Source organism: Trachypithecus francoisi, unplaced genomic scaffold (genome assembly GCF_009764315.1).
Source record: "Trachypithecus francoisi isolate TF-2019V2 unplaced genomic scaffold, Tfra_2.0 Lachesis_group1, whole genome shotgun sequence".
Classification (NCBI taxonomy): domain Eukaryota; kingdom Metazoa; phylum Chordata; class Mammalia; order Primates; family Cercopithecidae; genus Trachypithecus; species Trachypithecus francoisi.
The window spans coordinates 63,687,505-63,700,257 of record NW_022681454.1 but is presented as its reverse complement, the minus strand read 5'-3'; the positions used below and the strand labels follow the sequence as shown (position 1 = coordinate 63,700,257).

Below are 12,753 nucleotides of genomic sequence, written 5' to 3'. Positions count from 1 at the left end.
GAATATGTGCTGTATATAAGTATTCATGAAGAAGTTTTTCTTATTAATGAATGAATGAATGAATGAATGAATGAATACTCTAAATGTTTACTGGATACATCAGGGAAGGAAGGAAGAAGGAAGGAAGGAAGAAGGAATTCTCAAACTATTTAGACTAATAATACTTTTTACTTCTGTATGCATTATTTACTGTGAGAAAATATCCTAAATACTTGCATATCATTTACCATAATCCTCCCCAGAAACTTGTGCCACAGGTGTTATTATATTATCTATTTTGCCAGTGATGTAATCAGAGCTTTGGCAGGTTAATTAATATATTCAGGGTAATAGGTTCAGGGAATGGCATAGCCTGGATAAACCTCAGATCAATCTGACCACAAAAGTGTGTTCTTAACCCCCTAGAGAGGGGATATAAAGACTGTCTTCAATATTAGAACAGCACGTGCTTTTTTTCTGTTGAGGTTGGAGAAGCCATAGAATCCAGATACCGAGCTTGTCTTCTTTATGTCTACACCATAATTAGATGTCATGAAATGGCATCAATTTTCATATGATTTGAGATAAAATTTCTGGGAAATTATATTCAGGTATTTATCAGAGTGAGAATTTGACATGTTTAATAAAGATTTATTTTCTGATTCTTCTACCAAGAAAAAGAATATATATGTACATGTACACAATTGACCCTTGAACAATACAGACTTGCACTGGCCAGGTTCACTCATATGCAGTATTTTTTTTTCAATTAAAAGCAATAAAAATACAATATTTGCATGATGAGAAACCCACCCACATTTTTGGAGTGCCAATTTTTCATATAGGCAGGTTCTAGTATATTCAGAGGCAGAGTTCCTGGAACCAATCCCCCACAATAACAAGGGATGACTGTACATACACATACATTTACATCTGTGTATAAGCATACAGATGAGATATATATACATCAGTCTTCTTTGCTCAAGCTTATAATGCATACAATTTTTGATGAAAAATATACTTGCTTTCATACTCTGTAAGTTATTTTTAATAAGTTAAATGTATTGTTTTTAGAAAAGAAAGAGCATAATTTGAAAACACTAGGACTATTTGCTACCTTAATAAGTTAACAAACAACTTTTAAAAAATATCTATCATATTACTCAAAATCAGTGGTTTTGTTTCATATGTTCATATGCATAATACATTCCTAAGGTTATGATTACTTCCTAGCATATAAATTGAAATTCTACCCTTCCCCCCCCAATTCAATCAAGGATATTGAAAACCGATTGTGGCATTATTAGGTGGATAACTTTTCAAAGTTATTTAAGTTTATAATTTGTTAAATGTATTGTTATTATTAACACATTTTTGACATATATTATGTATAATGAACCACAATAAACAGACTACCTAAATGGAAGTAATGTATTTCAACAGTAAATGCCATATTCTTCTAAGTTATATTTGGACTCTATGTTACTAATAGCTTAAACAGTATTTGTAGAGGGCTAAAACTTATTTTAAGGTCAAGTAAAAGTTTCTCCTCTTGATGAATTAATTTTAATGCGATTACCATGGTTTTCTAAGTGATATAGGGACTTTAAAGACTATGGTACTGTACTAAGTGAAATTAGTATTTCACTGAGGAGTGGAAGGAAGCTTATCTATGCCATCTTAAAGATTTAAGGGAGTAAGAAGGACAAATTTGGAATTGCTCACATCAGAATTGTCAAAAGCACTCTCATTTAGCACAGCAGTAAATAGGAAAATAAATATTTATCAAATATTCAAGATATCCCAGTAACAGATTTAAATGCATTGCTTCATTTAATAATTTTGAATCTCAGCAACTTTTGGTTGTATGTATTTACTGTGAAGCTTAAACAGGCTAAGCAACTTAGTAGAGATCACAGAACTAATCCTTAGCTCATGATAATTCATGAGAAAGTACAAAAGAGAAATTAAACCCAGCAAAGTATTTACCTTTACGCATAAAAGGGGATTTGCTATGATCCATCACTGTAGTTGGTAGATGTGTATAATTTACCAAAGGATTGTCCTTCATCACTTCGAATGAGGTGTGATTGATGATCCTATCCAAGATCTCATCATTCAGGTTCTTCTCTAGAAATCTAATGATCTTCTTGATTTCCTCCTTTGGATTCTATTAGCGGATAAAACCCAAGACAATAAACAAGTAACTCACACAATGTGAATACTTACAAAACATTTATAATCTGTTTTTCTAAATGTTAACTCTGAATAGTTTGGGAAATCCATATTTGCTTGGGTTTATTTTTCTCAAGTTTTAAATAAACTAATCATAAAATATTAAAAATCAAGAATATCTGTTTTATTTTCTTTGTCAGTCCTCTCTGACAGAAGAATGAGATCAGAACTTAAGGTGTGTCAGTGGTTAGAATGAGTAAAAGAGCAGACGTGATGATAGTAGGGATAAGCCCAAAAGAAAAGATAGTAGTTGTGCTAGGAAAACACATAGATGGACAGGCAAATTGAGAACATTTTCATTTTGGGGTCAAAAATATTTGGAGAATAATTTGGCTAATCCTAAAATATGAATGATGATATTAGTCCAGGAGTCCCCAAACCACTGGCCGCAGAGCAGTACCAATCAGTGGCCTGTTAGGAACTGGGCCACACAGGAAGATGTGAGTGGTGGAGGAACAAGCACTACTGCCTGAGCTCTGCCTCCTGTTAGATCAGTGGTGCCATTAGATTCTCACAGGAGAATGAACCCTATTGTGAATTGACTATGTGAGGGATCTAGTTTGCACACTCCTTATGAGAATCTAATGCCCGATGATCTGATGAAACAGTTTCATCTGGAAACCATCCATCTACAGCCCCCTTGCACCCTGTTCATGGAAAAATTGTCTTCCACAAACCCGGTTCCTGGTGCCAAAAAGGCTGGTAACCTCTGTGTTACTCTACAGACCAGTGGAAGTCAAAGAGACCTGGCTCTGGTCTGAATCTTCCCCTGATCTGTTACTCTTTTACCTCACTTATTAGGAATTTATAAACGTATAAGCATGTTGTAAATTACTGGATTTTTTTCAAATTTTATTATTGATATATATTCTATAATTTTCTTCCATTATTGTTGTTGTATTAAACTTCTCTATAACATTATCTACAAATGATTGTATGGCAGAAGAAAAATATTGTCTGTTAATGCAATGTATGTTGCAAGTTTGAAGGAAACTGAAAATATATGGATATGCTTAAAAAGGTAACCGGGTTAGACTATAAATCAAAATGAGTAAGTTTATTTAAATAAAGCATTTTAGCTAAATAAAGACAGAAATGGTCTCAAATATTATGTGGGAAACAGTGTAATGGTTGATTTGGAATTTGAATAACAGCCAAACAGAGAAAATGTATTTCTTAGTCTTATGGAGAAAAGGGACTATTGCCAGAAGCTAAAATTGTTCTTTTCATAAAGCTTTTAAGTGCTGCTCTGCTGTCCAAAACATGAAGAGAGATATTTGTTAGAGAGCTGGAATAATTTTCTCTCTTATGAAGAATTTATAACTTATCTCTGGCTAAACAAGCTCTCAAGAGATGTATCACTTTGTTACAGTAGTTTCATAAACCATGCAAGGTTTTGCAGCTGTATGATGTGAGCAAATTAACATTAATAATCTCAAACCCTGTATAAAGGGACAATGATAAGACATAGATCACAGATTCTTTATGGGATGTGGACAACTGTGATGGAGAAGGAAAACTTGGGCAGTGAATAAAAACTCAGAGGATTCTTTGTGCTAAGATACAAGAAACCCCTGGGAGTTTCTCAAAACTAACTAAAGCAAGGAATATTTCACATGGAGTCAAATTTCTGTGTTATGCAAAGTAGGATTAATGCCATTAAAGTTTTGGATATTACCACTCACTCATTTATTTATTGAAGCAATCAATGATCCATGCAAGTAACTTTGAGTCCCTGTTTATGTGGTATGCACTATATTAAGTACTGGGATGTAGTTACAAAGAAGACAACCTTTGTAATTTTCACTGTAGATCTGAAAGTATTCTACTTTATATGTTCAGGATTTTATAAGTAAAGGAATTAATTTCAACATGTTTTCCTGTTGTGTGTGTCTCTGTGTGTATTTGGCCAATTTAAGTAGAAGAGTTCCATAATGGTGGCATTTGTAGTTGTATTTAATTAATACTACTTCATACTAGATAGATGATTACAAGTTTCTACACTGAGTGAGGTAATGAGGAAGTAAAGGAGGGAATACTTTGAAAGATACAGTAGATACACTATCTGAACCAATTGAATGTGCGAAATATAGGAAACAAAGAGAATAAGAATAACTTTTATTGTTGAGAGAAAATAAAATAGAAAAAAGATTACATGTTGGAGAGAAAGAAAATAAGTTTAATTTTGAGTATGTTAAATTTAATACAAACATGGACTAGAAAATAGAGGTAGAAGTAAAAAATGGAGGCACAGATAACGGATGATTAGCACATAAATAGCTGTGAAAACAGTAAACATGAAAGGGGTAACTCAAATATAGCAAACAATTTTAAAAAACAATTTTAAAATATTAATGAGTAGATATCTAGAGGATAACCATAAGTGTGTGATATCCTGGAAAATGTAGGAAATAATTGCAGAAGAAAGAGTGGTCACTTACAATGCAGTGGCTAAGAGATAACACAAATAAAAATAAATAATTGATTTCACAATTAGAAAGTCATTAATTATAGCAAGATTTGGGTAAAAACACATTGTGAATAGGCAAAGCAATCAGCATTTTGGACTCCATAGACTAAGCTGAAAAGCAAATATCAATCCTTTTACACCATGATGCAGTAGGGAAATTATCCAGAATCCATATCTATCATTTTACCTCTTTCATATCTTCATAGTACAAGAAAAGTATTGGGTGTTCTTCCTTTTTCTTCCACCAGTTTTTAACATGAGTAAACCAGGAACCATAGGCCACTAAAACCAGATAAAAGTCTATTTTCATAAACATTCATCAAATTAAATATTTCTGTCCGAACAGTAAATCAAATTGTGAAAATATTTTGTGGAATTTAGTAACCAAAGGAACTGAGAATATGAGGCCAATTTTAAAAAGTAAAATTAGCTAGTTATGGATATATAAACATCAAATACTTTTTAATGTCAAGTACAAAGAAAGCATTTCAGACAAAAATACTCTGACCTCCAAAAAGTTATGTTTAGTCTCATAAAGAAGAAAACCATTATCTTACAAAGTACTCATATCAACTATTTACCTAAGTATTATAAATATATAACATGTGCATTAACAGATCTAACTAATTGCTTAAGCAAGTTAAACAAGGTCTATTGCGAGTAGGGACTGAGAATGGATTTCTAGTAACTGAGAACAGATTATAGAATACTTTCGTATGCCAATGATTAATACTAGTTTTATAAATTGAATGCCGTGGTAAAATATTAGATGCATTAGATTTAATTTTTTAGATAATATTTGAACATACTTTTCACTGGGTTGGAAAAATAAATATTTTGGAAGTCATAACAGTTATTGTTAATAGTATTATTAAAATAAAAAATACTTATCAATTTTGAGATAAAGTCCATGTACCTTTTCCAGTTATGAATTTCTCCAGATATTCTTCCCAGGTACCAGGAAAAGGTTGTAAATTATTCATTAAGTCGAAATGGTAATATGAGACTGAAACATCCTTGGCATTACGAGCCAGATAAATCATCTGCAGTGGGGGGCGGGGGGTAGGAGAAAAAAATAAAATAAAAGACATTTTATTTAGGAAAATATTAACCTATAAGCATGTAAAATAGCAGAGTATTTTTTCAACTGGAAATTGTGGGTCCGGAAGGCCCTTCTATTAGCAGCTAAAATACAGAATCAATTCAAGTGATTTGCAGTACAGCAATGAATTTTTGAGATTAGAAACATTGAGCTACAGAGGTTTTGAAACAAAGACTTCAGTTTCTGGTCACTTGACACGGTGAAGCACAAATAGACCACTGCGTCTTCTGGAAGAACTGCAAGGTTCTAGAACAAACATTATCAAGAAAATGACACTGTGAGTAGAGAGAATACCAGCAAATTGAAAATAACAAAATAGTGAGGAAAAAAATAAAAGTTTTCACTTTTCACTTCTACCAGTTAAATACCCAGAAAAATATTAGGTGCTGATAAAAATATATACAAAGGAAAAGAAGGTAAAGATAGTAAAAGACATTAAAATAAGTTTGGGGGCATCCAGTTCAGAAACTAGAAGGTATAGACTCACTATTTTCTGCCTCGCTACTTCTCTACTCTGTTTTTTTTTTTTTTTTTTTTTTTTTGAGACGGAGCCTCACTCTGTCATCCAGGCTTGAGTGCAGTGGCGTGATCTCTCGGCTCATTGCTGCAAACTCCGCCTCTCTGGTTCAGGCCATTCTCCTGCTTCAGCCTCCGGAACTACAGGCGCCTGCCACGATCCCCGGCTGATTTTTTGTATTTTTAGTAGAGACGGGGTTTCACCGTGTTAGCCAGGAAGGTCTCAATGATCTGAGATAGTGATCCGCCCGCCTCAGCCTCCCGAAGTGCTGGGATTACAGGCGTGAGCCACCGCGCCCGGCCTTCTCTACTCTTAATATCACTAAAGCCCTGGAAATTATTCAACATACAATGATACAAGAACTCTAAAGGCATACTGGATAAAGAGCTGAGTAATGCCAATGTGGTGAGTTCCTCCTAGGTGTCCTTTTTATCTCCTGTATACTCTTGGACTGTGCAGCAAAAAGGACTGTGACCTGGAACAAAAAAACAAACAAAATCTAGAAAAACCTGCTCTCCCTGGTCAAAGGATTAGGAAAGAGGGAGCCCAACAAAGACATAGTGGAGAATCCCAAACTCTGCTCCACACTCCGGGTCCCTGTAGGTGAACTAACTCACTGCCAGTAGTGGCAATGAAGCACTGGGCCAATCAAACTCCTGTGATACAAATGGGATTTCATGGGCAGTCCCACCCATTCACAGTGATAACATCAGAGAAGCCTTGTTTTTCCCAGGCCCCAAGGCTTCTCTCCTACTTTCAAATGATCAGCCAACAAGAGCAGGAAGTCCAGGAAAGTACCTTGTACCCCTTTTATGTGGCATCAGCAGGGATACTACAGTATGTCCAGCAGCCCCAGAAATCAAATAAGCAAGAAAAACAAAACTGAGATGAATCAAATGTTAAATTGTCTGACAAAGATTTAAAGGAGCTGTCATAAAAGCGCTTCAACATTCCATTACAAATTGTCTTGGAGGGTGGACCAAGATGGCTGAATAGAAGGCTCTATCAATCATCCCCCACACCTCAAAAGGAATATCAAATTTGCCAACTACCTATACAGAGAAAGTACTTTCATAAGAAACAAAAATCAGGTGAGCACTCACAGTACCTAGTTTTAACTTCATTTCACTAAAACAGCCATCAAAGATGACAGGAAAGACAGTCTTAGGATTGCCATTGACACGCCTCCCCCAACCCTGAGTAGCAGCTGTGTGGCATGGTGAGAATCTGTGCACTTGGGAGAGGGAGAGCACAGTAATTATGAGACATTGCATTGAACTCAGTGCTGCCCTGTCACAGTGGAAAGCAAAACCAGATTGAACTCAGCTGGCAGCCTTCCATGAAGGAAGCATATAGACCAAATATATCTAAAGGGAATCACACATTCCAGTGGTAGAAATATGAGTTCCAGCAAGCCTCACTACATAGGCTAAAGTGCTCCGCACCTGTAAATAAACTTGAAAGACAGTCTAGACCACATGCTTCTAGGCATGTTCTAGTGCTGAGATGGCCTCAGAGCCAGTGGACTTGAAGGTTACAAGACATACTGCGACATACAAGACTAAGGGAATGCTTGTACCACCCTTCCACAAACTCTAGGCTGCATAGTTGGTGGATTCAGAAGAGATCCCTTCTTTCCACTTGAGCAGAGGAGAGGGAAGAGAAAAGAGGACTTTGTCTTACATCTTGGATACCAGCTCAACCACAGTAGGATAAGGTACCAGTCTGAGTTATGAGGCTCCTATTCACACAAATATATATGCTTACAGTGTACCCACAAAAGTTAAAAATTGAAAAAAAAAATTAAAACAACTGAAAAAATAGAAAAGAAATTTGAGTTACATTTGTAAATTTAATTATGTGGAAAGTATAGATCTGCAATATATAATAACTGAAATAAATAAATAAATCACTAGAATAGTGTAATGGCAATGTTAGAGGACAGAATCAGTGAACATAAAGGCGTATTGATAGAATTTACTCAATGTTAACAACACAGAGAAAATAGAATAAAGACAATAAAGAGAACCTTAGGAATCTATGGGACAATAACAAGAGGCCTAACGTTTGTATATTTAGAGTTACACAATTATAGGTGGAAGAGTAAGGAACTGAAACAGTATTTGGAGAGTTGGTGACCAAAAACGTCCTGTAAGTGTTGAAATAAATAAATCAATATATCTAAGAAGTTGTGTGAACTCCAAAAAGGGAAAAAAAAAAAAAGATGTCAAGCAACATTATAAAAATACTTCTAAAAATTAAAGATGAATAAAACTCTTAGAAAAAAGCCAGATATACAGCACATTGCATAATAAAGATCACCAATTCAAATGACAACAAGTTTCTCATCTAAAACCATGAAGGCCAAAAGGAAATAGTACAATAGTTTTTCAAGTGCAGCAAGTAATATATTGTCAATTCCTAATCCTATATCCAGTAAAACTGTTCTCAGTCAAGAAGGGGAAAAAGATATTCTCAGAAAAAGGAAAACTAAGAGAATCAATTGCTAGCAGACCTATCTTATGGAATAGTTAAGGGAAGTTCTTCAAACAGAAAGAAAATGACACTAGAAAGATGAAAACTTTAGAAATGAAAAAGAAAAAGAGAATGGGTAAAAATAGAAGTAAATGTAATAGCTAATCACTCACCCAATTAATTTCTTAAGTCATATTTTACAGTTGAGGCAAAAGTTACATTATCTGATGCGGTGTTCAGTTTATGTACAGGATCACTCGAGACCATTATGTTGAAAATACGGAGAGAGTAAAGGGGCCTAAATGGAAGTAAGATATCTACACTTCACTTAAAGTGAGAAAATGTTGACACCATTAGACTGTGATGAGTTATGTATATTTATGGCAATACCTAAAGCACTCACTAAGAAAACTATGCAAAAATATATTCAAAAATACTAGAAATAAGTAAAAATTATTTCCAAAATGTTTAGGTATAACAAAGGAAAGGAAGAAAAAAAAAAAGAAATGAGATGCAGAAAGAATAAACAGATAACGAGGTAGACATAAGTCCTAAAATGCCAATAATGCATTTATTTATTTATTTATTTATTTATTTATTTATTTATTATTTTTAACTTTTAGGTCCAGTGGGCACACATGCAGATTTGTTGCTTATTTGTGTGTCACTGGGGTTTTGTGTACAAATGATTTCGTCACGCAGGTAGTAAGCATATTACATGAAAGGCAGTTTTTTGACTTGTACCCTCCTACTACCCTTCATCCTCAATTATGCCCTGGTTTCTATTGCTCCCATCTTTGTGTCCAAGTATACTCAAGGTTTACGTTCCATGTGTAAGTGAGAACATACGATATTTGGTTTTCTGCTCATAAATTAATTTGCTTAGGATAATGGCCTCCAGCTGCATCCATGTTGCTGCAGAATACATGATTTCCTTTTCTTTATAGCTGTGTAGTATTCCATGGTGTATACACAACACATTTTCTTTATGTGTTCCACCATTAATGGGGATTGTATTAACAAGTTCTCACTCTGCTGTAAAGAACTGTGTGAGACAGGATAATTTATAAAGGAAAAAGGGCCGGGCACGGTGGCTCAAGCCTGTAATCCCAGCACTTTGGGAGGCCGAGACGGGTGGATCATGAGGTCAGGAGATCAAGACCACCCTGGCTAACACGGTGAAACCCCGTCTCTACTAAAAAATACAAAAAGATTAGCTGGGCGAGGTGGCGGGCGCCTGTAGTCCCAGCTACTCAGGAGGCTGAGGCAGGAGAATGGTATAAACCCAGGAGGGGGAGCTTGCAGTGAGCTGAGATCCGGCCACTGCACTCCAGCCTGGGTGACAGAGTGAGACTCTGCCCCCAAAAAAAAAAAAGGGAAAAAGGTTTAATTGACTCACAGTTCTGCATTGCTGGAGAAGCCTCAGGAAACTTACAATCATTGAGGAAGCAAAAGAGAAGCAGGCACCTTCTTCACAGGGTGACAGGATGTAGTGAGTCCAAGCAGGGGAAGCACAAGACACTTAAAAAACCATCAGGTCTTGTGAGAACTCACTCACTATCATGAGAATATCATGGGGGAAACTGCCCTCATGATCCAATTACCTCCACATGTTCCCTCCCATGACACATGGGGATTATTACAATTCAACATTAGATTTGGGGTAGGAACCCAGAGCCAAACAATATCATCCTGCCCCGGTCCCTCCCATATCTCATGTCCTCACATTTCAAAACATAATTATGCTTTTCTAATAGTCCCCCAAAGTCTTAATCTGGCATTAACCTAAAAGTCCAAGTCCAAAGTCTCATCTGAAATAAGGCAAGTCTCTTCTGCCTATGAGCATGTAAAATTGAAAGTCAGTTATTACTTACCAGATACAATGGGGGTACAAGCATTGGGTATAGGCACCCATTCCAAATGGGAAAAAATGGTCGGAAGAAAAGGGGCTAGAGGCTCCATTCAAGACGAAATCCAGTGGGGCAGTCATTAAACCTTAAAGTTCCAAAACGATCTCCTTTTATTCCATTTCTCACATCCAGATTACACTGATATAAGAGGTAGGCTCCCACAACCTTGGTCAGCTCCACTCCTATGGCTTTGCAAGGTACAGCCCCTCTCCTGGCTGTTTTCACAGCTGGTGTTAAGTGTGTAGAGCTTTTCCAAGTGCACAGTGCAACTCTCGTTGGATCCGCTGTTCTGGGGTCTGGGGGATGGTGGTCCTCTTTTCACAGCTCCACTAGGTGATGCCTGAGTAGGGACTCTGTATGGGGGCTTCAATCCCACATTTCCCTTCTGCACTGCCCTACCAGGGGTTCTCCATGAGAGCTCCACCCATGAAGCACACCTCTGCCTGGACATCCAGGTATTTCCACATACGCTTTGAAATCTAGGCAGAGGTTCCCAAACCTCAGTTCTTGACTTCTGTGCATCCACAAGCTCAACACCATGTGGAAGCTGCCAAAGCTTGGGGCTTGCACCCTCAGAATCCATAGCACAAGCTGTACATTGGCCCCTTTTAGCCACAGTTGGAAGGTCTGGGACATAGGTCACTAAGTCCCTAGGCAGCACACAGCAGGGAGGCCCGGGTCTGGCCTGTGAAACCATTTTTTCTTCCTAGGCCTCTGGGCCTACGATTGGAGGGGCTGCTGCAAAGGTCTCTGACATGCCTTGGAGACCTTTACCACATTATCTAGGTGATTAGCATTTGGCTTCCTTTTAGTTACACAAATTTCTTCAGCCAGCTGGCTTGAATTTCTCCCCAGAAAATGGGATTTTATTTTCTACTGCACCGTCAGGCTGCAAATTTTTCAAACTTTTATGCGGTGCTTTCTGTTGAATGCTTTGCGACTTAGAAATTTCAAAGTTCCACTGATCTCTAGGGCAAAGGCAAAATGTTGCCAGTCTCTTTGATAAAGCATAGCAAGAGTGACCTTTACTCCAGTTCCCAACAAGTTCCTCATCTCCATCTGAGACCACTTCAGCTTGGACTTCATTGTATATATCACTATCAGCATTTTGGTCAAAACCATTCAGTAATTTTCTAGGAAGTTCCAAACTTTTCCACATCTTCCAGTGTTCTGAGCCCTCCAAGTCTCTAGGAAATTCCAAACTTCCCCACATTTTCCTGTCATCTTCTGAGCCCTTCTAACTGTTCCAACCTCAGCCCATTACCCAGTTCCAAATGACTTCCAGATTTTCTGGTATGTTTAATAGTAGTGCCCCACTACCTCAGTACCAATTTACTGTATTAGTTCATTCTCACACTGCTATAAAGAACTGCCTGAGACTGGATAATTTATGAAGGAAAGAAGTTTAGTTGACTCACAGTTTCCCATTGCTTGCGAGGCCCCAGGAAACTTACAGTCATGGTGGAAGGCAAAGGAGAAGCAGGTACCTTCTTTATAGGGTGGCAGGACAGAGGGAGTTTTAGCAAGGGAAATGCCAGGCACTTAAAAACTATCAGGTCTTGCAAGAAGTTATTCATTATCATGATAACAGCACAGGGAAACCAACCCAATGATTCAATTACCTCCACCTGGTCCTGCCCTTGACACATGAGGATTATTACAATTCAAGGTGAGATTTGGGTAGAGACACAGAACCAAACCATATTAGGCATCTAGGTTATTCCTTTGCTGTTGTGAATAGTGCTATGATGAACATACAAGTACAGGTGCTTCTTGATAGAACAATTTATATTCCTTCGGGTAACTATTCAGTAATGGGATTGCTGGGATTCATGGTAATTCTGTTTTAATTGTCTTATTTTGAAAAGTGCTGTTTATGTCTTTTGCCAGTTTTTAATAGGGTTGTTTCCTGCTAATTGATTTAAGTTCTTTTTAATTCTGTATATTAGATCTTTGTCAGATGTATAGTTCAAAAATATTTTCTCCCATTTTCTATGCAGAAACTATTTATTTTAATTAGGTCCCACTTCGACATTTTGTTTTTTGTTGCAATTGCTTTTAGAGA

General features: G+C 36.8%; 1 protein-coding gene across 1 annotated transcript in view; it reads right to left on the bottom strand.

The window, feature by feature from the left end:
- Nucleotides 1–12,753, bottom strand: part of SULT1B1 (sulfotransferase family 1B member 1) — a 39,448-nt gene that overhangs the window by 4,297 nt on the left and 22,398 nt on the right. The window contains exons 5-7 of the mRNA XM_033214523.1: nt 5,601–5,727; nt 4,872–4,966; nt 1,969–2,149 (exon numbers count right to left, since the gene is read on the bottom strand). Coding sequence (XP_033070414.1) covers nt 1,969–2,149; nt 4,872–4,966; nt 5,601–5,727 — 403 coding nt within the window. The remainder of the gene's footprint in view (nt 1–1,968; nt 2,150–4,871; nt 4,967–5,600; nt 5,728–12,753) is intronic.